This window comes from Rhinolophus sinicus, chromosome 5 (genome assembly GCF_057876585.1).
Source record: "Rhinolophus sinicus isolate RSI-liver-muscle chromosome 5, RSI-T2T, whole genome shotgun sequence".
Taxonomy (NCBI): domain Eukaryota; kingdom Metazoa; phylum Chordata; class Mammalia; order Chiroptera; family Rhinolophidae; genus Rhinolophus; species Rhinolophus sinicus.
Window position 1 is genome coordinate 86,997,807 of NC_142505.1, and position 25,894 is coordinate 87,023,700.

At 40.6% G+C, this 25,894-nt stretch overlaps 1 protein-coding gene across 6 annotated transcripts in view; it reads right to left on the bottom strand.

The window, feature by feature from the left end:
* Positions 1 to 25,894, bottom strand: part of PPP2R2B (protein phosphatase 2 regulatory subunit Bbeta) — a 394,552-nt gene that overhangs the window by 93,079 nt on the left and 275,579 nt on the right. For all 6 annotated transcript variants that reach the window (XM_074313727.2, XM_019739121.3, XM_019739122.3 and 3 more), the window contains 3 exons: positions 13,589 to 13,686; positions 10,273 to 10,438; positions 4,440 to 4,552 (listed from right to left, as the gene is read on the bottom strand). In XM_074313727.2, coding sequence (XP_074169828.2) covers positions 4,440 to 4,552; positions 10,273 to 10,438; positions 13,589 to 13,686 — 377 coding nt within the window. The remainder of the gene's footprint in view (positions 1 to 4,439; positions 4,553 to 10,272; positions 10,439 to 13,588; positions 13,687 to 25,894) is intronic.

Genomic DNA, 25,894 nt, shown 5'->3' on the forward strand with positions numbered 1-25,894 from the left:
TGGAGCTATGGGAGAGAACATAGCATGGTTCCTGCTTTCATGGAGCTTACATTTTAGTGGAGCTGGGTGGGGGCAGGCAATGGACAAACGGTATATCAGGCAAGGATAAGAGCTAAGAAAAAAGTTGGGCAGGGTAACAGCACTGAGAGTGAACGGGAAGATGTTAGCATGCTATTTTCTCTAGGTTATTCTAGGCGAGTTTGTTTGAGGAGGTGGCACTTCAGCAGAGACTTAAATGAAAAGATGGAGTAAAGCCTTGGATGATCCAGAGAGAACAAGAGAACCTACCTGGGAGAGTCACTGATAGGATGAAATTATATAAGGTTATAAAATCCAACACCTGTAAACACTCAACAAACATCACTAGTATTATTATTGCTGCTGTTGTTGTTCTTTATATTAGCTGTAAGGAATGTTTAAATAAAATCCATTAGGAACCTTGAATTCATTACATCCCCTCAATTTGGGGGGAGGTTATGATATGTCACAGCTTGGGAACTCACACTTTCTGGACTCTGTATTCATAACTTGTTAAAAAGCAAATTTCAGCCTAGCTGAGGTTCTCAGGGCGCTGGCAGCCAACCGTAACAAAGAAAAGAGTAACTCCAGGATCATCCTGCAGGGGGCGCCAAGTGTGATTTCTGACCGCTCAGCTCCCGCCCCAGGCTGATTAAATTACCTGAATTAGGAGATTCCACAGCCTAGGAAGGGCTCTGAGGGCCTCTTACCTCTGGGTAATGGGAGGATGGGAAAGAGGGGCATGGAGAGTCTTGCTAAGTGGACTCAAGGCCTCTGTTTCTCCATCCCTCCATGTGGTCAGGGATCTGGAATGTCAGTGTGTGTGAATGTGGGGGTGAGAGAAAGAGAGGGGCACACATACCCCTTGACCTGGGATGATAATGACACTATTCCAGGTTATCAAGAAAACCATTATAAACGCCCAAATGTATGTGTCCCAGTTTAAGAGCTATAACTCTTAATTTTCAGTCCCAGCTCTAGAACCACCAGTTGACAGACACTGGGTAAGTCACGCTCTCTCTCTGAGCCTGCACCACGTTGAAGGGCTCAGGTCCCAGAGCAAAGCACTCGTAGATCAAGGTTTGAGTCTCAGCCCTGCACGATCTTGGGCATATTACTTAACCTCTCTGAGCCGCACCTCTTCAATGAGCAATATTAACAGTGAACTACACACACCTCGTCAGGTAACGAACGAGACAGAGTGTGCAGCACGGTGCACGGGATAAAATAAGTGTAAGTAAGTACTAGATACCCCCGTTCTCATCTGCCGAATACCTGCCCTGCCCTCCTCATTGGCTGTTCTAAAGATAGATCAAGGGACGATCTAAGAAAACGCCTGGGATACAAATGGCACTTTACAGCTATCGGGTGTTATCGTTAAATTAGCATCATGATTATTGCTTTGAATATTATGATACTGAGCAGGAGCTATTATTTTCATAGAAGTGCTTCTCACCATCTCTGGGGGTAATGAGTGATTGGATTTGAAAGGCTATCTTCCATGAAAAAAGGAAAAAAAAAGAGAGCCACATTCTTGCTTTGAAAAGCTGAGCCTCCCAGCACTGAACAGAATGGGTCCATTACTGAGGGAGGATTAATTAGCTGTCGGATATTATTAAACGTTCTCACTCTCAAGATTCACGTAGAACTGGAAACTCTGAAAGGGAGCGAGAGGTAATCATAGTACAGGGAAGAAGGAAAAAAAAAAAGCCACAATTGCTGGCAATGCAAATTTCAAGAGCAGAGCATGTTAGTAAATTATAGTCTGATTAATACCACGTCAGCTCATTCTCTGTTTGGAGTCATTGTTCTGAATCTATGGTCGTCAGGGTTGCCTGGTTTTTTCTTTTTTCTACCACTGGGATCAAAAAGGAAAGGAGGCTGGCCTGTTCAATGGTCGCATGGAAAGAAAGCTGGAGTGTGGATGTTTACACTGAAACGGAGGATATCTGAAAGCTTAGGAAGGTAGAAGAGGTGAAATCAGATATGATTATTTACAGTATTATAGCAAAGGTGTCTCCCAAGTTGGTCCAATAACTGTTGAAAGGATTGGAAAGAGGCTCATACAAACAACAGCTCGAAGGAGGCTTTGAGATGACAGAGTTCACTGACCACAGACCCCCTTGTCTTAACCACCAGGGTCTCCTCTTAAAGATGCAGACTCCTCTGGACCACCCAACTTGCTAAAGAGTATCACTGGGGCTGGGTCCCGGGAATCTGCATTAGTAACTAACACCATGGTAATAAGAAAGCAAGAACCAGAACTGGGATTTTCTAACTCAGCCCCCGCTCGGGGCCTCCTTTCATGTCTGATATATACAAGTCCACTTCCTAACATCACCGTCTTACCTTGGGGACAATCTCTGCTCTACTGGAAATGGACACATCGGCCTTCTCTCCTCTTCATCATGAGGATGGCATCTCTAAGGGCTAGCCACAGATATATGAAGGCCCACTGGATGCCAGGGACAACAGAAATTCATACTGGGAACTACAGATAGCACCTGAGAAAGTCTATCCACACAACAAACAAGGGAGGGTGACACGTGGGCAGAAGTTCATGTTGTGGACTTCCCAGAGGCACCTAATCCATCTGTTTTCCATGGGACTGCAACATCCTGAAGGCTGAAAGACACTTATTCCTTTCGTATCGCCAGCACGGTTCTTGCTGCTTAGGAGGTATCAGCAAATAGTTTGTAGAGTGAATACAACAGTATAAAAAGTATATGACAAGAAAAATGATTATGAATTTTCTCATACACATAGGGCCTCCTAAGAGTAAGGGGTAATAACAGCCACGATATGATAATGATGACAGTAATACTAAAACAACAGTAGGGAACTCACATTATTGAGTGCCTCCTGTGAGACATGCTACACAGGCTGAAGCTGTGTCACACATAAGAGATCACTGAATCCTCACAACAGTCCCAGGAGGTAGCGACTATCACCCCTGTTATGCAGATGCCATATTGGAGGCACAAATTTAAGTAGTGTGTCCAAGGTTACCAGACGGAGAGCAGCGGAGCCAGGATTCAAACCCAGGACAGACTAATGCTCACACCCTCTATTCTCCATAACCTCTGAGCATTTAGAGCATGGACCCAGTATAAGGTGGACTTGCATGGCAGTTCTCCAGGCTGAAGGCACAGGCTGACAAGAGGATGTAGAGCAACCAATGCTTGTTGGCTCAGAAGGAGCTCAGCTGAAGACCAGGTACCCATCAGCACTGGGTAAACACATGCCAGCCTAGTGCGGTGGCCAGCAAAGGGTCTGTGCTCAAAAGGCATCTGCTCAGTAAACAGATGAACAAAGGAACGAACGAGTTAATGAACAAATAAATAAGCGAACTAATCAGGCACACAATGATCGTTCAATTCCCCTATCTGTTTCTAAACCTAGGGCGACAACCACTTTTCCCCACATGTACTTTGCTGTCTCCCTTCTCAGTTTTTGGGCTTCAGTGGAGCAGCTGGTGTCTGAAAGCACATATTTAACATGTGCCTGCTTTACTGCTTACATTGAACAAATCCAAAACTAAACTGATCACCCAGCCGTGAACCACTTTAACCTATATCTAGAGCGCCTTCTGTAAAAAGTCCCCTTTCAGAAATCCATTTTTGACATCGCTTCACTGTGAGACCTTTCCTGGTCTCCCAGAACCAATGTAATTTCTCCCTCTTTTGATCAAACTACAACTCTCTCTGACTCTTGCTGCATTTATCTCCCTCTATTTAGTGCTATAATCATTTGTATTGTCATCCTGCAAATCCTCATTCCTGGATTTCTGGAGGGCAGGAAGGAAGTTACTCAGACTAATAGTAGACATCTTTTTTCTGAGTCCCAGCCATGGAGTAAGAGCTTTCCACCCTCATTTCATTTTATCCTCACAAATCCACGGGCAGTAAGTATTAGGTGCCCTGTTTTGTCGACAGAAAGATGAAAATAACTTGCATGACGAAAGCTCAAAAAGGTTAAGTGACTCCCTAAGAGTCTGGTTAAGTGGCAGAATTCGAACCCAGACCTGTTGGATTCAGAAGTTCCTGTTCTGAAACACAAGGCTCCAACTTTCTATGTAGGTAGTCCCATCCCTTGTACCTTGAGGACAGAAGAGGCACAAGACATTGTAGATAATGTGGACAAACAGAGGCTAAGCACATAGTAATATGTGGCAATGACCATGCGGGTTGTCTTTGGGGACAAAGGAAAGGCACAGATTTGTCGTCATCAGAGCTTGGTACCTGTCCTGTTCCTCCCAGAGACTCAGGTAGGTGGAGTCTCTGTTGGATCTCCTTCCCTCACACCTTATACTTGCAACCTACAGTAGCAGCCAGCACGTGGCTAACCTTAGAACCCCTTGCCCTGACCCTGGCGGCCAAGGAAGCAGAAGGACGGGGACAAAAAACAATTGCTGGACTTACCCGCAAGGTTGTGATGGTGGCAGGATCCCGAAGCCGGCCCTCCTCATCTTTCAGATTGTAGCCTTCTGGTCTTTTATCACGTTCACTGACTTTCCACAGCTTCACAGTTTTATCTGTGGAGGGCAACCAGAGGAAGTCAGCATTGAAGAGTTGGAAAGCTTGCAAAGGAGGTTTTTTTCCTTTGGGGGCAGGGGCAGGCAGGGAGAGGTGGAGGTAACGATAGAAGGAACTGCTACAGAAAGTGGCGCATGTCAAGGGCTTCCGTGCATCTTCTCGTGTCGTCTGAAGACAGAGCTCATGTTTCAAAACAAACGTATCGGGTGGAGACAAATGGTCTCCCTGGCAATGGGCTGTTAAATCTACAGCTTATACACTAATTTCGTTCATGCCATAAAAATATTGATCGAACAGTGAATAATAAGAGTAGCCACAAATACAGAATTAACTATGTTAGCACACTGCATGGAAAATTTATTTAATATTCACAATCACCCTGACAGATAGGCACTGTTATCCCATTTTCCTGTCCCAGCTCATCAAACACTGTCCTTCCCATAACCTGAAAGGCCCTCCGTGACCTGCACCCCCGCCTTCCTTGCCCTTTCTGATCTCACTGTCTGCCCCACATCCTGCTACTTCCTACGACCCTGCCACAAGGCTTCCTTACAGGTCCCTGCACATGGTAAGCACACTCCTGCCCCAGGGCTTTTGCACTAGCTGTGCCTTTTGCCAGGAAAGCTTTTCACTCTCTTTTTCACATGATTTGTTCCTTTATTTTGCTCTCTCTATGTCCCAACCTCAGTGGGGCCTTTCCTAACCAACCTACGTAGAAAGGTTTCCTTCACCATTCTCTAGCCCCCTCTTCCTTCTTTCCTTTTTCCCATAGTATTGTTCACTACCGGACAACTTATTGAGTATGTCTCCCTCACTGGAATGGAAAAATCAATATAGAGAGCAGAGATTCCATCTGTCTTGTTCATCACTATACCTCCTGCACTGACAGCAGTGCCTGGGACATAGTAGATGTTCAAGGAATATGAGTTAGCTGAATGAATGACTCACACTTATACACAGCGCATGTGGTTAGCAATACTCAGGGAAATAAAATGGTACAGAGCATCCCAGTGCTCCTTTCCCCTTGCAGTCTCCTTGGAGTGCCCAGCTGGAAACTACCTTTCTCACCTTTGGACTGTTCCCACACTTTACACCACTTGCTGACACCTGTCATTCTCTACAGCACTAAAATAGGGGTGAGAACTCCAATGCCTCCAGGGGTCAGGCAGGACAGGGTAATGAGTGACAGAGGCTGGGGGTTCTGGGGAGCTGGATAAGGCTTGCCTGACCTGCAGGCATTCAATTCCATTTGCTAAAGAAACATGTTCGGGCCAACCAGATGAAGTCTGTGGGCCGCGGGCCTTCGGGGGCCTTCCTTATCAGATCCTGCATTTATTATTTGTACATGTTCTAACTTCTCTTCTGGAAGGCAGGGTCTTGGGTGCCTTTTTTGTATCTTCCTCTGTGCCTCCCTCTACTAGGTAAGCTTGGAACCAGACAACCTTGGGCCCTAACCCCATGCCAAGTCCAGCCAGCCACGTGGCCCAGGCCTGCGATTCCCATGCTAGGCGCTGAACTAGTATTTCTTCAGTGACAAACAAATGGGAGTACCAGATTTAGCAGGGAAAACAACTACGGAATGCCCAGTTACAGTTGACTTCTAGATAAACAGCGAATAATATTTTTATTCTAAATCTGTCCCAGATAGTCTAACCTTACAAATACTAGTATATTTAACTTCTCTATGCTTCAGTTTCTTTGTCAATTGAGGAAAACCGTGTCTTCCTCATGGGGCTCTTACGAGGATTAAATGAAACACTGTGTGTAGAAGTGTTGAACGCAGTGTCGGGCTTCTAATAATGGTTCACAAATGGAGCTGTTATTAGAATTAGCAAATCGGGCAACTATTCTGCAATAATAACATGTTGCTCTGACAGCGCTGGCATCACCCATGGTGATGCCAGCACATCCTATTTCCTCTCTGTAAGGCTGTCGGGACAGAAGCCGCCCCTCTACCCTGTCTTTCTCTTTTGCCCCCTCCTCTCGCTCCCCCATCTCTCCTCACCAAACGCCTTGTTCTCAGAGGTCTGAAATGTACCACATTGCGAAGTGGGCTTTTAGCAACAGTTTGGAGAATTTAACAGGTAAGTGACCCTGTTTCCTAATATCTGGGGATGACCTGGGCTGGTCACATCTGCTGGCATGGGTGGCAAGGCCGCCGTGTAAGGGTTGGGCACTCACCCTGGCTTGCACTGGGACAGAAGGCAAGGAATCCTTTCTGAGGCTGGGTTGACTTTAGAACTTCCTACCTATATGCCAACACTCTTCTGGTCCTACCCTCTCTGAAAATCCTGCTACATGCGGAACTGTTCGTTAGGGTGACAAAATGAAACACGGGCCATACTAATACAGTCACTTGATTAGCTACTGATCAGCTGTGACTTAGAAGGATCCAAACTGGTTAATTTTAACACCAAATATTTTCTATTGCTTGGCTTCGGAATATATCCCATCCTATTTGCAAGGCAATTCTCTTCCCATATTTTTCTTATGAATGATAAATGGCTATGCAGAGAAATAGAGAAGTCATAGCTAAAGCATAAAAATAAAAATTACCTATAATCCCTCTAGTCAAGGACAGTCATTGTTAACATTTTGCATTGATCCTTGCAGCATTTTTTCTATGCATTTTTTTGGGGGGGAGGGAAACCTATAATAATGTTGCATATAAAGATTTTGTATTTTCTCATTTTTTTTCCTTCTTTCTATTATACAAATGGTACATATAATTGTAGAAAATGTAAATGAGCATAAAAGTAAAAAAAAAAAAAAAGAAAATTAAAGTCTCCCTCAATTCCACAAGACAGTGATAATAATTAGGAAAATTTTATGTATATCCTTTCATTATATTTGTGTGTGCAATCATATAACTGTTTTTAATAGACATAATATGCTATACATAGTTTATCAATGTTTTTCCCTAATCATATCTACTTCAACATTTATTCTTGTAAATATATAATTTATAATAGTGAGAATTTAATAATTAAAGGTCTAATAATGGGAGCTCTATTGTAAACTATAGTAGAACCATACAGGGAAAGTTTTACAGTCTTTGAAAATGTTACGGTTTTTAGAAGACTATTTAACAATTAGGAATATATTCCTGTTATTAAGTTTTATATTATTAAAGAAAAAAATCTGATTTATAGAATATATTTTTCTTAAGAAAAAAGATTTATCCATGATTCTTTGTCTTTTCCTTTAAAAGATATTAACAGTGGTTCTCTCTGGATGGGAATACTTTTATTATCTTCATTTTGCTTCTCTATTTTCTAATTTTTTTTTTCAATGAACACTTAACTATTTTCATAGCATGAATACCAAATCAAATATACCTTCCCTTCTCATCATAGGTATTAGAAAACTAGGAAAGCAAATAATTTCAAGGCTTAGATTCACAATTGAATGTTGGTTTTATTTTTCATGAAAAATTATAAAGTTGGAAATGTATTCTAGCAGAAAGTAAAAACTATATCAACTATAATGAGATAAGCACAATTTTTTTTTTTAAAGAGAATTGATGGTGAATTCAATTCAATTCCCCATGGTTGGGTTGCCTGGAGTCATTCTTGACTTTATTATCACACAATTTTTCTTGACTCCGTATCTTGAAGCTTTGTGGATAAAAAAGTCTGAGGAACATGTGGCTGTTACTATGAAAAATGACTTCTTCTATCTTCTGGCTGGCTCTCTGAGTAGTTTATCATTACTTGTGGCAGTTTTTAAATACAATCTTATCATCTATCTTCATTTTCTCTTTTGTACAGTAATTCCAATTGTCTTCCATTAATTTTTGCATGTTAACCTATTTGGCTTAAGGGGGTTCTCAACCTCAATATTAGTATTAAAAAAATCACATAAGAACATGTAAATTTTTCTTATAAGAATCGTTTTGAGGTGCTGTTGGCATATGAAATAGCATCCCAAATGGGAAGATAATATCTTTGTTAATCAAAAAACTATTTAAAAACTCAATTAACAGAACATTATGCTATATAATTAATCTTCATTGCATTTCACTGATTTCTTTCCCATCCCCCCACAAAGGAGTTAATACAGCTTTGAATTTTATTGTAATAATCAATAGGTTAAATTTCATAACATAAAGTCAGCTAGCTATAGCAGATAATCAGATACTTTTTTCTCTGCCTGTAAGTAATTAACTCAAAATCATCAGAAGTCTCTTTTATTCTAAGTAGTGTTGAATCTGCAGAACCTTTGAGTAAAACTTAAACAGTAAAACTAAAAGGGAAGGAATCGAGACAAATTCATGTGCTTTGGCTTTCAAGAAAACAGGTCGAAAAAAGTAAACAGAATAATAAACACAGTTATGAGAAAGAATTAAATTACTTGGAATCTGGAAAAACAGATGAATGGAAATCTGGTCATGTTGAGATAAGCCATGCTTGAATAACTAACTCTAAACTGGCTGTTTCAGAATTGTCATTTTTTAGATTTGTACACTGGCTTTATATTTGAGGGATTATTACTTTATATGCATTAAAAACTTTCTCCCCTTTTTTCATAAGATTAAAATAAAACTCATCGCCAAAACTTAGAAAATAAAAATGGTAAAAGAAATTTATAAGTCACCCATAATGCACAATCAAAACTTAATCATGAGAAACCTTTTGGTGTGTTTCCTTTTAGTCTTTAAAACCATTAATATGTATTTGATCATATTATATACATAGTTTGCATTTTTTCTTTTTTTACTTGACATATGAGTATTATCCTTTCTTTATAAATGCTGGGGACAGGCAAATAGCAAATCTCATACTTCTTAATTTATATTTAGATGTATACTCAGACTCACACAGAGGATGAAATGAATCACTCTCCAGCTTATTTGTTTGGGAGAAAGTGTTTAATTTAGAATAAAGTCATATACTAAAGAGTGCTAATTGAATAGCATAACAATTAAGAGGATTAGTATATAAAAATTAATTCCATATTAATTTAGTAAGCCGTTATACAGTGAAATTATCTACCCTAAAGGTTCTTAATACCCATGCTGAAAGAAGCCATCTATGCACAAAACAATTTAGAATAAAGTCAAATACTAAAGAGTGCTTACTAAATTAATATGGAATTTGGCTCTCTATTCAACCCCCAACAACCTCTCTCTTTGACCTATTTATATCAACTCTCTCTAAACCAACAAATGATGTTAGATGAGTATGGAGGGAGAAATAGAAAGAAACCACTTCTTGATCAGTTCTTTGGTAGGGTCCCTTTCTCTTCTTGACCTGTGCTCCTAGCTGAGAACTTGATTGTGTCAGAGAGACACAGACATCTGCTTGAAAAAAAAAACCAAATACACTCAGGAATTAATAACTTCTACTCAGTACGCCAAACTCACAGGACAGCATGTCGAGTTTCCTGAAATGTGTTCCCAGAATAACATTCAGTTATCTTAAGACAGGAAGTCACATTCCAAAAACACCTGGAAATAATCTGTGTTAGTTGAAAGCTGCAGATAACGGGTCTCACATAATTCAGTCATAAATTTGTTATTTTTAAAAAGAGTAACTACTATTTACCAAGGGCCTACTCTGTGCCAGGCATTCTGCTAGGTATCTTGCAAAAATTGTTTCTAAGTTTTTCAACAACCCACAAGGTAAAAAGGAAAACTGAGTCTAACAGAGACTGAAATATATGACTTGGCTAGCAGTAGCTCTGAAAATACCAAATAGGAGACGTCACCTCCACGTACCATTAGTAGACAGGAGGAAGTAGGCTGCGTTCTGCTGAGGGAGCCATCTTATTTTATTGATTTTTTCTTCTATTTCTAAACTCTTCAGGTAATCGAACTCAGGTTCATGGCTCTGGAATGTGCTGTAAACATTGTATTCACCCCTACGATGAACCTGATTTTTACTCTGTAGGAAGGGAAAAAAACAAAAGCAAAGATTAAATCATGTAAGCCACCTGCAAATTCATCAATTCCTTCTTTTTTTGAGCAGAATCATTAGGGGTGGATTGAGCATGCCATGTCAGTGTGGGATGAGGGCTGGACCATGACAGCCGCAAGTTCTACCTTAGCTCAGTGGCCTCCAAAGTATCTGATCATGTACCCAAGTTGGTAAATATTAGCACCTCCAATATATACATATATTTATAAATTATATACATGAAATTTTGCACTAATATATGGTGTACATAATATATACGGGGGTGTCAAAAATGTATGCAAGTGGACACTTTGGTCAGCGTTGCTCAAGCAGTAGTTCACCATAATCAGAAGTGTCTGGACGCTCATGGTAACCACTTTGAGCACCTCTTGTAATTGCAGAAGTCAAATGTGACTTGTATTTATCTTTTGTTATCAGTATATATTGAGTATTACAATATTAATACAGTTTTCCTTTCTTAAAATGTGTATACATTTTTTGGGCGTCCTCTGTATATACACATAGAAATAGAAGTTAAAATAGGACATGATTTGAAAATCAATATAAATTTTAAAAATCAATATAAATAGGAGTTATAATATTTTCTTTCTGCATTCTAATCGATGGCATAGACACCCTTTGGAGTAAATTATCCCATGCTGATGTCCATATGTACTTATATCAATCCCTTACAAAGAGTACAAAGCTATAGCATCTGTATTATTCATTGGCATTTTAAAATATCACCAGATTCTCACAGAATCTCTGAGAGGTAGGCAGAGCAGAGAAATGGACAGAAGAGGCTCAGAGATATTAAAATGACTTCTCCAAGGTCACACAGCTTCTAAGTAGCAGATGTGAGCATCCGATCTTTCCCCCCCCACCACCACCCCCTTTTCTCCCCTAGCATGGGTAACAAAACAGACAGGAGCACAGAGATGACATCTGTGTCACGGGGTCACGGGGAGATGATGAGACTTTATCTCTGGCTTTCCCCAGCTCGAATTACACAAAGTACAAACAGCAGGAACTAAATAAATGATGAGAAAATGAAACATAAGGGAAAGGGTCTGCGGAACAGGGCAAGAGAAAAAAAGAAAGGTGAAGAGAAGGAAAAAGAAGATGTGAAACAGGGAAAGAGAAGGGAAAAGAAGGGAGGTTTCATTTCAGGCATTTTGGGACCTGATTACCAAGAGCTTCAAGTCAGACTTTGGAAAACGGTGTTCAAAAATTCAAATCCAGGTCTTCTTAAACATTGGTCAGGAAAGTTTGACTCTTAATAAAAGACTCAATTTAAAATATATATATATACATATTTCTGGGTGGGTATTGAACATGCAAACCAAAATTTCAACTTCCTGATGGATGCTAACACCTGGGATTTGTGAGGGCGGTGAAGTTCGTTCTGAGAGCAAACTCTCCAGGGGTGTGTGTCTTTGAGAATTCACTCACAGAAGCCACAGAAGTCAAAAACAGGCCTGACCTAGATGGCACACAGCTGTTTCTCAGGCTTAGTGTTCATTTCAACCCAGGCCTCGCCACAAAGCGAAACACTTAACTGCATGTCACCATCCTGGACATTTATGTTTTATGGAGCCTTCCTTTAGAAAATGTGTTCCTCTTCATGTTACGAATGAATCAGGCTTCCCAAATATTTCAGTAAATTACAATAGGTGAAACCTATAAAGAGTGAATGGAAAACGTGGGGTGGAATATTACTGGCAACATGATGTCTTGGGTAACGTATGCTAAATAGTTACTCCCGTTCCTTTATCATCACTATAAACCTAACTGGATTTTTTTTAAAAATTGAAGAAGGTTTGAAAATCAGTTTTAAGAGGATTTTCAAGGCTGACATACTTGCTACTAGCCTGCTTACTGCAGGGAGAGCCATTCCACCTTAATACTAAAATTTATAAGAGTGTTGATTTGGTACCATCCAAATCAGACTGTCAAGTGTGTGTAGTATGTGCCAGACCAATTAGCACTAGGCAGCTCTGGGAAAGCAGGAAAAATTCCAGGTCACGAAGAGCTATTAGTTCCTACTTGCCAGCCACGTTTTTTGTGTTTCCAGGGCCAATGGAATAGGCTGGGTGCCTGATTTAATGCTGAACACTTGAATTTATACAAAACCCTGCGGGATTATGATGCCCTTATAGAAATTAATTGCAAATAATGTGCAATTACCAAATATATCACCTCTAAATGAGGCTTTCCTTTTTTGATGGGAGGTGTAACACAAATGGCTTTGAGGCACAAAGCAGGCTTTAAATTGCTAGGGAAGTCTCTTGTGAAACCTTCCTCCTGCACTGGGCCTCCCCCTACGCTGAGCTGGGTGAATCTCAGAGGCAGGCAGTGGCAGATGGGAGTTACTAGAACACAGGCTGGCCTGCTGGAAGCTCTAGGACCATGCCAGGGGAGGCCAAAAAAATCAAATTGGGCCATAATTCCATACTGACAAAACAGAAGCAGACACCCCCAAAATTCAATTTATATGAAAAAGAGAAACAATTCCTAGTGGAACTCGAGTCTTGAAGAAATGGGCTTTTTGAGATTCACTGGAAGTTAGAACTCCTGTTCAGAATGCATATGGCATTTAGCGCCAGTGACCTTTGAGTCACCTATAGTCAAGTGTGTGCCCTATGCACTGCTCAGATGTCATTTTGTGGAACTGCACTCCCTTTGGTAGGGCCAGTTATCATTTTCTTCTCTACTGACTCAAGTTATCCTTTTCACAACCGTTGGCTAAGAACTATTTTTTTTTCTCCTACATATTCTGTAGGGGCACCTGAAATGAGGGGAGACTTAATTTTAATAGCTCAAGGATAAATTTCACTCCAAAAGGAGGAGTTATACTCAAAAAGCATCCATGGCCTTTTACAAGTCAGGTGAGAAGTGAGGTCGTTTTGAATGTGCAATACCCAGGTTTGAAAAGATAAGGCCATGCCCAGGAAAGGTTCTATTTTCAGGTGCTTTTGTGAACCTGAACGAGGAAGTGTTGCTATTAATGACTTTTTGGCAGTTTTCAGTTTGCTAGCAAAGCAGCAAGGTTAAGGGCAGGACATAGGATTAAGGAACAGCAGGAGGCCTCCTTTAAAAAGAGAAGAGGGTGGGCGTTTAGTATTCACTGCCACTTACCTCCTGCTCTCGTTGAAATATTACAACCCGACCCCCTTTGTCCCCTGTCGCTAGTAATTCTCCCGTGTGGTTGAATTCTACCGTAGAGATAATGTCAGCTGAAAAGAAGAAGACAAAGGCAATTTAAGTAACTGCACACTTACTTTGAAACGACAGATAATAGACATACTTTTCTGCGCATTTAAGGGCTTAGGGCTTTGTCTCTGCAGTGGAATTCACAAGAATTTTATGGTCTGTGTTTTACGTGCCACTAGAAGTGGCACTTGGGAAAGTAAATTTCCCAGATGCCCGCACTAGGTCTCTTGGAACATCTGGAGAGACCACAAAAGGAAACAGGCATTCAAACCTTTTGTTTTGGGCAAGAGAAAATGAATTTCTGTATGGTTCAGGGAAATGACAGCTTTCTTTGATAATTTCTACCAATGATACATCCTGTACCCACCTCCTGACCTTTGGCATTTCCCTTTCTTCTACACCAAGACACTTAGCAAACAGGTTTCAGAGGTGGCTATGCAAATGAGGGCTGGGGACTGTGAGGAAGCCAGGCTGGAATGCCTGAAGCTCAGACACGGAACGCAAAGAAAGCACTGGGACACTGCAAGTTGGAGATTCAAGGAAGGACCCCACAAGTTCTCTAGCTTGACCTATGCTCCCCCTTTCTTGGTGAGCCCAACACACCTTTCTGGAAGAGCAGGGCCTTATTCTAACGCCAGGAGAGGGGTGCTGAGAAAACAGGGTCATGAGGTCAGAGGAGAGAGGGCAATTTGTACTTGATTTCCAAACAGAGAAAATACACAGGCACCAGGAACTCAAATCACAGATAATTGCTGAAGGAATGCTAGCTGCCAAGTCTTTCTTCAATGGTGACCCCGGAGGAACACGGACAGGTAAATTACCTATGATTGGATTTATTAGAGCTATTTTTAGGAAAATGTCAGAGGTTAATTCCTCTGCAATTATTCCCCTGCAGTGCTCCAACAATCGCTACCGAGAGTGCAAATAAGTTGAAATAAGGAAAAAAAGGGCATGGGCCTTTGATAGAGGAACAGTTTGAAGATTATGTCCATGTGAGGGAAGCAAAGGGGAAACAGTGGACTGGAAAACTGAGGCAATTACCTCTGAATAATTCCAATGGCAAATCTCATTTTAATATCATCTTTGCAAGATTTTCTTTGTACGCCTGATTTATTCAGCTAAGGAGTGTAAAAATTCTCGTCTTGGCATATCACTGTCCTTTGCCAATATGAAAATGCTTCTAATGGTCATTTTTTGTGCAGAAGGAAAAAGAATAAGGCACAAGCCATCATTACTTTCCAGGTAGGCACACTGAAAAGACCAATTCATGATTTCTTGTTTGGGCCTCTTAGATGACTGACCCCAGGGATAGCAAATTCAAAGCTCTACTGGGCCACTAGGTATTAGAGTGTGAAGGAAACCCGGTGACGTAGAAACCTTGTGTCCCCTCTTAGGGAACAAGCGGCTACTCAGCTTAAGCCAACTGCAGCCATGAACTATTACATGCCTTACCAGATAGTCTGATATTTTTTAAAAGAAGGTGGAAATCCAGAGTTTCATGCAAAATCTCTTAAGTTTTCTATATCGGCAACTAACTTTTTTTTTTCAATGCCATGGTGTTAACAATATATATAATCTTGTCTGTGGGCTGTATATGGCTTGTAGGTCACCAGTTCATGATTTCTGGTCTATAAAGTCTTCCTTTAGAAAAGGCCACCCTATTCCTTATTCTGATCTCAACTGGAAATCTAGTCCATTTCCTCAGGAGGAGCCCTCCAAATGAACGCGACCTTAAGGAAACACAAAATAAGTTGCATGGTTATTCAGTTCCTGACGTAAGTTTAGAAGGCCCATTTCTATAACAAGTGCCCATTGAGGAGTAAGAAAGCCCAGCAGGGCTGGGAAGCCAGCCACCTCAAGTGAATTATTTGGCCACTTTCTGTGTTATAGTTTGTGCATCTTAGCAAAGCACTCTTCATGTGGAGAGGAGAGAAGGCTGTTTAATGTTTGCAGTTGCTTCAGAATGCCCTGATTGAAAAAACACTTGAATGCTAGGATACACTTCTCTTTTAGTTACCGCTTCTGGCTTTTCAATGAGTTAGCAATGAGGTTATTCACCAAGTTTCCTGCCTTAGGCAGAACCTAAAGCAGACATGGCTATTTCTTTTCACTCTCAGATTTCTGTCAGGTACTAAACAGTGAGTCAAAGCTCTCAAACCGCTTAAGATACAAACACCTCCCAGAGAGAAAAGGTAGTGGGGAACCATGGGAGGTTGGTGGGGAGGCCGGGTCTAGGGGGTGAACAGTGTCACGTTCCTGTCTTCAGGGCTAAGATTCTGCTTAAGTGCAGTTTCCGCCCTTCCTCTCAGCAGCCATGTTAACACAGACCCTGCAATTCTAGGTGGGCTCCTGGCTGGTGCACTGAGAACTGAAACACGAGCCTTTCCTTTTGGGGAAGTTAGATATCAGAAAGAAGAGTTATGTAACTTTTTCCAAGGTCAGCCTCTGGCTCAGTTTCCAAGAAAACATCACTCCAAGGGAACAAAAAAACTCACTTTCTGAGGGATACCATAGATACTGTCTTTTTGCCCAGACTCTCTGTGAAAATATCTTCATTTAAATGTCTCCCTTTGATTCACATAGGTGAAAACAAGGTAGGATTTAAAAAAAAAAAAAAATCAATAATTCTTGGGCATGGATATGTTCATTCATTTAAACTACCCATCACTACACATGATGTGTAAAAAGCATTCTTCCAGGCCCCCGAGAGGGCACAAACTTAAAGACATGGTCCCCAACCTCAAAATCATTTCAACCAAAATGTGCAACATCTCCTCACTCCGTATCTATCATGATCTTCAAAAAGAACTCATCTGCTCTCCTTCATTCAAGTTTCTACAAATGAATTCTGCCTGGTATATCTGTTTTTACTCACTATTCCCTCAGCCTTTATAACAAATACATTTTCTTTGGTATTTGCTCAATGTCTTTCACATGTGTATGCTATCAATATTATTTAAGAATTGGGAGGAAGATCACTGGGCCCCAACTACCATGATACCTACCTATAGTCCCTACCATTAGAGTAACTCCTTCATGCATTAACCCCCTTCAATACAAATGTTGCTTTGAAGTTGTAACACATTTTAAACCATGAGTAACCAGATATGCAAATAGAGTATTTATCACATATGAGAACAAAAATTGCATCACAGAAGGAGAAAGACTGAAGGAACAATGCCTACTGGAGAACATAAGTCTAGGCAAGACGTTGCAGTGGGGTCTGTGACCCAACCGGGACCTAATACAAAGGCACGAGGTAGAGAGGTTTAGCATAGCCAGGAAGAAGAGAAAGGCACATACACACACAGGAAGATTCAAGCTCAAGTCTAAGCCACATGACCCAAGCTAGTATTATTATTATTAGATCTCTGCATTATGGGACATCAGGCATGGTCCCGGCTAATAAAAACATCCCTTCTGTTTTCCAAGTGTTACCATTATTTGTGCTATGTTTTCCTCAAGAATCTTGTAAGAGAAAGGGTAATTGGCATGGCAGGATTCTGAAATTCCTTAGCCCTCTTGCCAAGTCCTCACCTTTATTTTAATCCCACCAGCCAGTTGGTCTGTGCATTAGGTTGTTTATATCTAGCTATCGTCTACCTTCCTCAGAGCATATGCCATTGCAGCTCAAGTTAATACCTGTTTTGCACTTGCATGTTTTCTGACTCATTTATCACTGCTAAGCCAGTAGGTGTAACCAGAATACTGCCCCATCCATCTCTGCATATCTTCATCTATGACTGTTTAATAATTGATGCAAAATTCATGAAGCATCCCACATTCCAATTTCAAGACACTGAAACTCTTGATACAGATACTCTTGTGTTTGCGTCATGTTCTTTGGTAGAGCAGTTCAAATTGGAAAACTTATACTGTGCAAGACAAAACAACTTTTTAAAGTACAGAAATAGCATATGGTGATAACAATAAATTAGCAAACTTAGAGACAACTTCATGTAAAATCATGATCAACAGAAATCAATTAATCAAGTTCAACATGACTTTTGCCTCTAAATGACCAGTTTGTATGGCCCCATTAAATGCCTGGCCGAATGACGTTGTTGAGCAGAAAGCTATAAACTTGAGCATTTTCCCTCTGTTCTATATAGATATGGTCAAGTGCATGTTTTTGACTAAAAACAAACAAACAAACAAACAAAACACAGAAGCCAAAAGCAGTTATAGGGGGGTCAAATGTAGTTAACATGATTTTTAAAGGAAGTATGACATTTGCCCTGTTCTACAGCTATTGGTGTTAATTTCCACAAGATGGCGGCCTGGCAACTCCAATTCTAGTTCAATAGGCACTGCTAAGACCAAGTTTTTCTTCTTTTAAAACCAATCTCAGCATTCCACAAAGGCTCCAGACTAGTAATTTCATACAGAAAGTCTCCATTTACCTGAATAATAGAAATTGACTTGGCAATTAGATGCACGTGATGGTGATGCTGAAGAAAATGGAAGGATCCCGTAGTCCATGCCCTAGTCTCCCAGTGTGCAATGCCAGAGCACTAGGCTCAGGCAGGCATCCGGATTATCAGATGATGTGTAATTCAAATAGCAGGGTGATTGTTTTGACAAAATGATGACTCAGTTTAAACTTCAAGAGAAACTGAACCCAAATCGTCTGATGGGACAAGATCTGACTGACCAGGACACTAGCATTGGCCTCTCAGTATCCATCATAGGGACTAAAATGAGAAGCTAAAACAATTTCGCTTTCAGAGCCCATTAAAAGTTTTATCTTTCATCTAGGAAACATTTGGTAGATGATACGATAAAGGCATTGACCCTGTTTGTATCAGCTGACTAGTCCAGCACTCTCAATACTTGGCTTTCTTCCTGATAGTCTAGTCCATTCTAGGCAGAGCTTCCTGTTTCTTCAGCTAGGCCAAGGATATCAGCAAGGATGGGAAAAAAGGTCTCAGAGCGGATGACAACGGTGAAATGGTGGTAGCTGCCAGAAATTTTGTGTTGAGAAGGTTTGGGGAGGTCATTTTCAGCTTGCAGTGTAGTGATTAATTGGCAGGGAGGGGAGGTGGCATGTATGACCTTTGCCTTCCCTACATAAAGGCTTCTAGCCAGATTGGTGATGACTTTGTGGATGAAACAAATGGGATTCTTAGGCTTTCCAGTGGGAATTAAAACTTCTCCCTCCATCTGCATAAAACGGTGGACTCCTTTCTGGGTTCTGGTTCACAGTCCAAAGTCAGCAACCACTTTTTCAGATAAGGTTTTCTCTGGTAAGTTCTGATAACTGAAATAATGTGTTGGAACATATTTTCCACCAAAATAGGAGGGGGGGGGGAGTGTGATTATGGCCAAAGAAGATATGCCTAAATACAACTGTGATTATATCAAAATGGCCTTGTTGATGTTAATATATTGTAAAAATTTTTTAAAAGAACCAGGCAATAAAAATGTGTGTGAAGTGATTGCAAATTTGGTAAAGTATTTTCAATTCAAAATATGTCTTATTTAACTGATAACGCAATATATATTTATTAAAATTTCCATTAGTATACAAGAAGATGCTTAAAATATAAAATGAAATTTCCCTCACAATGTGACTCCTCCAATGATAATACTTAACTACTACAAATACATATACACAGATATTCATTGAAGAAAAAGGTCTGTCAGGAAGAGTCCAAAATTATATTTTTTGTAGGATGTGAATGATTTATTTTCTTATAGTCTTTTTTATAATTTTTCAGTATTTTCTAATTTTTTACCATAACTGTAAATACATGAGTGATTTTTATTTGTAAGCAATTGTGATGGTTTTCAAACTGAATAAAAGAGTTTAGCATTTATCTCAGTGACTTTTTAAAAAACTTTTAAAATTTCCAGATAGTAAAATTCATTTTTGGTGGCATACACTTTTATGGAGTTGGATAAATGCACAGAGATATGTATCTATTACCACCATCATGATATAGAACAGTTTCATCACCCCAAAAATGGTCCCTCTTACTACCCTTTTGTAATGAGCAATTTTTCCAGAGGGATAAAATTATGGGAATAAAATGAGCTGACTGGTGTGTAAGAGCTTCCAAAAGTTAATTCTGCACAAATACAGACCCAGTAACACTACTGGTCTCTCAACTCAATTTGGAGCCAATGGCTCAGAGTCAAAAATTTTAATTTTTAATCTTATTGTTTAGATATTATCACTATTTAGAGTTCTATTTTTAGAGTGGTGGGAAGCTCAAATCATCAACATACCTTTGCACACACCTGGGTCACAAAGTATATTTATGCATGAAGATTTCTACCCTTTGATCTTGGCCTCTGGTCTTTAAATGGAACTATGTTGGAGTCCTTGGCTCAGCAGAATTTCTTAACTTGACCCTGTTTCTCACATTCCTTTAGCTTGGTCTTCGTGACAGAAGTAGTAAATATAAAGTTCTGAGTAGTGATAACAAGTAGATCTAACTTTGTTTATCGATTTTGATCTATTGGCAGAAGCTGCCTATTGAGAAGAATCTGAGGTCCTAGCGGGGCTTGGTGGGAGAGTGCTGTCATCAAGTAGACATGTCTGCTGCGGGTCTGGAAAGAGGCAGCACACATGCCCCAAGCTTGCTATCCTGACCTACTGTGAGGAACACAGATTTTCTGTCTGATCCAGACTGATTCTTGTGTCTCCTGACCAATGTCTGGTATCTAAGTAACCCTTTTCCTTTTATTTGAACATAATTAATTCTGTGTGTACTGGTTTTAGCTTAACCTGGTGCTGGTATTCCTCCCATATGAAAATAGGTAGATAGGAGGGTTTAACAGCCCCAGATCCCCAGATCTTACAACAACTGCTACTTCCTATTTAACTGCAAGCAGAGTACTGGAGAATGGGTACTATTTAAATGTCAGTTTGCCCCTGTGGACGAAGCTCATTAATGGCAGGTAATGTGTTGTGGCAGATACTCTCGGTTGGCTACCCCTAACCAGTGCCTTGCTTCCTTGCCTGCCTCCCGCTGTAGGGACTGAAAAAAATCAGATATTTGCTTCCCAGCCTCCCTTGTGGCCATGCGACTCAGATCTGGCCAATGAAGCATACAGGAAAGTCTGCTGGAGAACAGGGAGGCAGACTTCTGGGAAAGATTTTCTTTCCCTGAATAAAAGGAAGGAAGCAAGTAAGGGGAGGTCTGTTGGCTGTACTGACTATTCCTTGCTTCCTGCCTTTGCACGTGGTTGTATGTGGCCAATGATATGTGGAGCTGTGGCAGCCATCATGTGACCATGAGGTGGCAAGACTAAGGGCTTTTAAAAACCAAGAGGCTGAGTATGACATGACAGAATGGGACAATGTCCTTGAGGCTATCACTGAACTACAAAAACGTACCTTAGGGATAGCCCATGTCTGGGCTTGTTAAACAATAGATAACCTATGGTTTAAGCCACTGCTAAACCACAGATTTTATGTCATTTGCATCTCAATGCATTCTAACAGAATGTCTCTCCATCTTGGTTTTCATCATAGCATTGTGCACAGGACAAGATTATGAATGCGTGCTGAATTGGAAAATACGGCCCCCAGTCCTGCAATCTCCAAGCGCGATCTCTCACAGGCACATTTCCTTTCACTTTACCACACAACCAATTTTCCTTCACACTTGCTTGGTTCCCAGTACAGGTATTTAGGTGGTTTGTTTATCCCTCTCCCCGTGTGGAAATGGTACATTACTTTTGGACCATTCAAATATGAAAGCAGCTTATTGGGATAGAATGCCGCCCCCCACCTCCCCGCCCAATGAATCATGGTGTCCATCATAACGTTATGACTTCAAAGGGACCTAGCCATGCCCTCCTTAGGAGCCAAGTTTTCCCTGCTAATGTGCAGGAAGCCCACCATGCTTGCTGAGCTGTGAAAATCCAGATGGCAGGAAGCAGGTGAGTAACAAATGCCATGCTGTTCCCATTAAAATGCACACAGCTTCTCCATGCCGACCGAATTCCCAACACTAACCCGGTTTGAGACAACTCAGGCCATGTGGGTTTGATAGGGATTGCTTTTCATTCAAAACATGTTTCTGCAACATAGAACCTGAGAAGAGAGAATTTTCCTGTAGTTGGAACAAAACTTGCCTAAAGGGCAAAGGAGTTTTTTTAAAAAAACTAAGTCCTCTAAGTACAGAAAAATCCATTGGGAAATTGGTTATCGTCCCAACTTGCCTACTAACCACAATCCTGTGTGGCTTCCCGTGGAATCTGCTGTCAAAGTGTCTACCATCTGTCACCCACTCTTTCAGAAAGCAGAGGAGTAATTAACTGCTCAGGTGATGCAAACTGTCAATCATTCAGATCTATTATCTACACAACATGGGACATTTACCGCTGACCCCCAAGTCAGTGGGACTTCAGGTCCAAAATGGAAAGCTCATCACATCTGCAGGGGAACAGGAGGTCTTGGGCAGGCAGCCTGCCACCCAAACACACTTAATGAACATGGAGTCATGTTAACACGCCTTTGGTCAAAATTATGTGGTGCCAGATGCTCTGAAGTCAGTAAGACATGGCACCTACCTTGTGGCAGCTAAAATTCCTTATGTTTGTGGGTTGGCTCGAACATCACTTCTTCAGGGACGCCTTGTGGGACTTCTCCCCAGACCTAGACAGCTTCCTTTATCATGCAGCCTCACTGTGCCCCACACTTCTCCTTTATCACCGTTATCACCACTTACTATTAGCGCTTATCCCAGTGGTAATAGAATCAGGTTAAATGCCTTTCTCAGTCTCTCAACTGTAAATTCCACAAGGAACTTATTCATCATCGAACTCTCAGTGCCTAGCTGAGACTCTTAATATATTAACAGATGCTTCTTAATTTCTTCTTTAATCAATAACTAAATGAGAACCAAAGAGAGTCAACACCAACGTGGACCAACGCACAGAGAATGGTTACTCTAAACAAAGTACCAATGAACACAAAATTTATGCTGGATGAATGTAAAAAACATTTTTTAAGGGGTGTGAGGCAAGGGAAAGCTCTTATCTGGAAGAGTATTTTATGACTTTAGAACCAGACAGATTGATTAGTAAAGAACATCTTTTATCCTAAAAAGGCTTGGTAGCACTGATAAAAAATTAAGCGTCCTATGAATCACAGGAAGAGAAAGGGTAGATGGGCTGTGACAACAGGGAACCAGAATATGATGCTATTTGAGAGAGGGCATGGAAGTGGCAATGAGACAATTCAGTGTATTTTGAGCAAATAGGTCTGACTTGCAAAGGATTTATTTAGTGAACACATATTACGTGCACGTCACTGAGTTGGGTGCCAGGGATAAGCTAATAAACAAAATACATCTATTCTTTGCCTTCAAGAAGCTTTTAATCTAAAGGTCTGGGAAGTAGTGGTAGACTGGGTCATAGTAAAAAGAGGCTGTTTAAAGATCTTATAATGGAAATCTTTGAGCCACAGAATATAAGAATCCTAGTTTTGACCTAGAGGAAAACAGAAGCCACTATGGGAATTTAAGATCACTTGCAGTTCATCCATATCCCTCCTTTCAAGAAATCTCTTGTATTTCTCTAAAGGACAAATTGAACACTAAATGTACTATGTCTCTTTGATGAACTCTAGATGGGCATAAAGTAATGAATGAAGAACAAAGTAGGAAAGGATTTGGATTTTTCCTCCCCAAGCAGGTTTACATGCCAAAGAAAATAAAGATGCTGCTAACAGTTCACAAGGTATTATGCTATGCTAGTTTTTCAATGGTCTTAGCAAAGAAAATGGAAAGTGTCAGAATCAAATGTGCCATTTACAATTCTATGAATCACTTAGTATCTCTCTCTCCCTTTCTCTCCCTCTTTCCCTCCCTTGCTCCCCTTCTCTCTGGCTAGGAGTTGTACTATTTTGAAGAATATTATAAAACATTACTCTCTTTTGGATAATGTGCATATTTTAAAGCCCTGAATACAATACTTTATACATATTAGGTAAACAATAAAGAATAGAATGAATAAACTATTATTGATTTTCAACATCAGCATGACCCAACCGTTAATAAATATTCATCAGGCAAAAGCACTATAGTACATCCTTACGTCTGTTTTCTATACAGTGAAAATGGAATATTTAGAAAATCTATTATATTTGATTTCATGTTCATGTATCAGTTTACATACCAATGAATAACAGGAAATGTAGAAAAATCAGGAAAGACCAGATGTTGATAGACTCATTCATAGTTCCACTTATTCATTCAACAAATATCCACTGAACACACCTACTATGTGACAAGCACAATTCCAGATATTGGATATATATCAATTAATATAACAGGCAAAATATCTGTCTTTATGGGCCCTATACTCTACTTGTGGAGAAAAGATAATAATCAATGAACATAATAAATTACATTATATGTTATATACTATGGGAAAGAAATACAGCTGAGTACGTGAGATTAAGAGTTCTGGAGGTAGGAAGGAGGCTTGGGTTTTAAATAGGGTGGTGGTGATAGGCCTCAGTGAGCAGATTGGAAGGAGGTGAGGGAGCTTGCTATGTAGGTATCTGTTGGAAGAATGCTGTAGGCAGAGTAAACAGATGGTGGGAAGACCCTAAGAAAGAAACGTGTGTATGTCAGAGGACCAGTGTAGCTATAAAAAGGCGAAAGATTTATATGATGTGAAGAGAAACCAGAGTATGGGACCAGTGTAGCTAGAGTGGTGTAAACAAGGGGAAAATGAGGTAAGAGAAACGAGAGGTTCAGAGACTAGAGCTTGTAGACCACAGCAAGCTCCTTGGCTTTTACTAAAAGTGAAATGGGCACAACAATGTGAAAAGTACTTAACATCACTGAACGGTACCCTCAAAAAAGGTTAAAATGATAATTTTTGTGTTATATACATTTTATTACAATTTTAAAAAGTAAGGAAAATTGAAATGGAAGGTTGTTGGAGGCTACTGAGTGATGGCGTCTGACATTTTACAAGCACCTATCTGGCTGCGGTGTTGAGAACAGACTGTAGAGGACTGAGGTGGAATCAGGTGTGTATTGAGATAATCCAGGTGAGAGATGATGGTGGCTCAGACCATGGCATTGGCAGTGGAGGTGGAGAGAAGTGGTCAGATTCCAGCTACACACAGAGAGTTGACCTGACAGGATTTGCTGGTGGATTGGTTATGAGGTATGAAAGAGAGACATCAAGGTAAGTCCAAGGATTTTGTCCTAACTGATATGCTGGACTTGCCCTTACTGACATTGGAAATTTCCAGGTGAGGCTGGTTTTTTAAGGGAAGACCAGACATTCAGTTTCAGGCATATGAAGTATGAGAGGTTTATACGTAAAGATATAGAGTAGATATTGGCAAATAAGAGATCAGGGTGCAGGAAAGGGGTCTGAGTTGGTGATTCAAATGTGGGAGTTATCAGCATTTCAGATGGTATTTAAAGCCATGAGACTGGATGAGCTCTCAGGGAGTGAGTGTATAAAAAGAGAGGAGGGCAAAGAGCTGAGCTTTGGGGGCACTCCAACGTCTAAAAGGTTAGAAGAAGAATCAGGAAAATAAAGAAGGAACAGCCAGTGAAATGGGAGGAAAACCCAGAAAGCTTAGCAACTTGGATGCCAAGTGAAGCACAGAGGAGCGAGTGATCGATTGTATCAAACGCTGCTGATAGGTGGGTAAAAGGCCTCAGCAGACCTTTGGATTTGAATCATGGAGGTAACTTTTGACTTTGACAAGTACAGCTTCTGCACTTGTCAAGAGGGTCAGGGTGAATGACTAGAGGCAGTTTCAGGGCAAATGGGAAGAGAGACTCTAGAGACAACAAGACAGGCAACGTGCATGCAGTTTCGCTGCAAAAAGTAGCAAAGAAATAAGGTGGAAGATGGTAAGGGACGTCGAGTTAGGAGAGTGGTTTTTAATATCATAGAAATGACAGCACATGCATATGCTTGTGAGAAAGTCTCAACAGCCAGGGAACAATTAATGGTGAAGAAGAAAGAGGGTGGACTTGCTGAATGAATGAGTGAATGAATAAGCAAACTAGTAACCAGGACAAGCCCACCACTAACACCTGAAATAACCTGTACAGGTTCCGTTCCTACCATCAGCCAAAAGACAGATAGGAAGAAACATGATATTGAAACCCTACCTTTATATGAGGATTAACAGGAGTCTCAAAACATCTAGTAAGAATTTCTCCCATAAATCAGCATTTCAGAGATCCATGTGATCACTACCATGTTTCCCCAAAAGTAAGACCTAGCCGGACAATC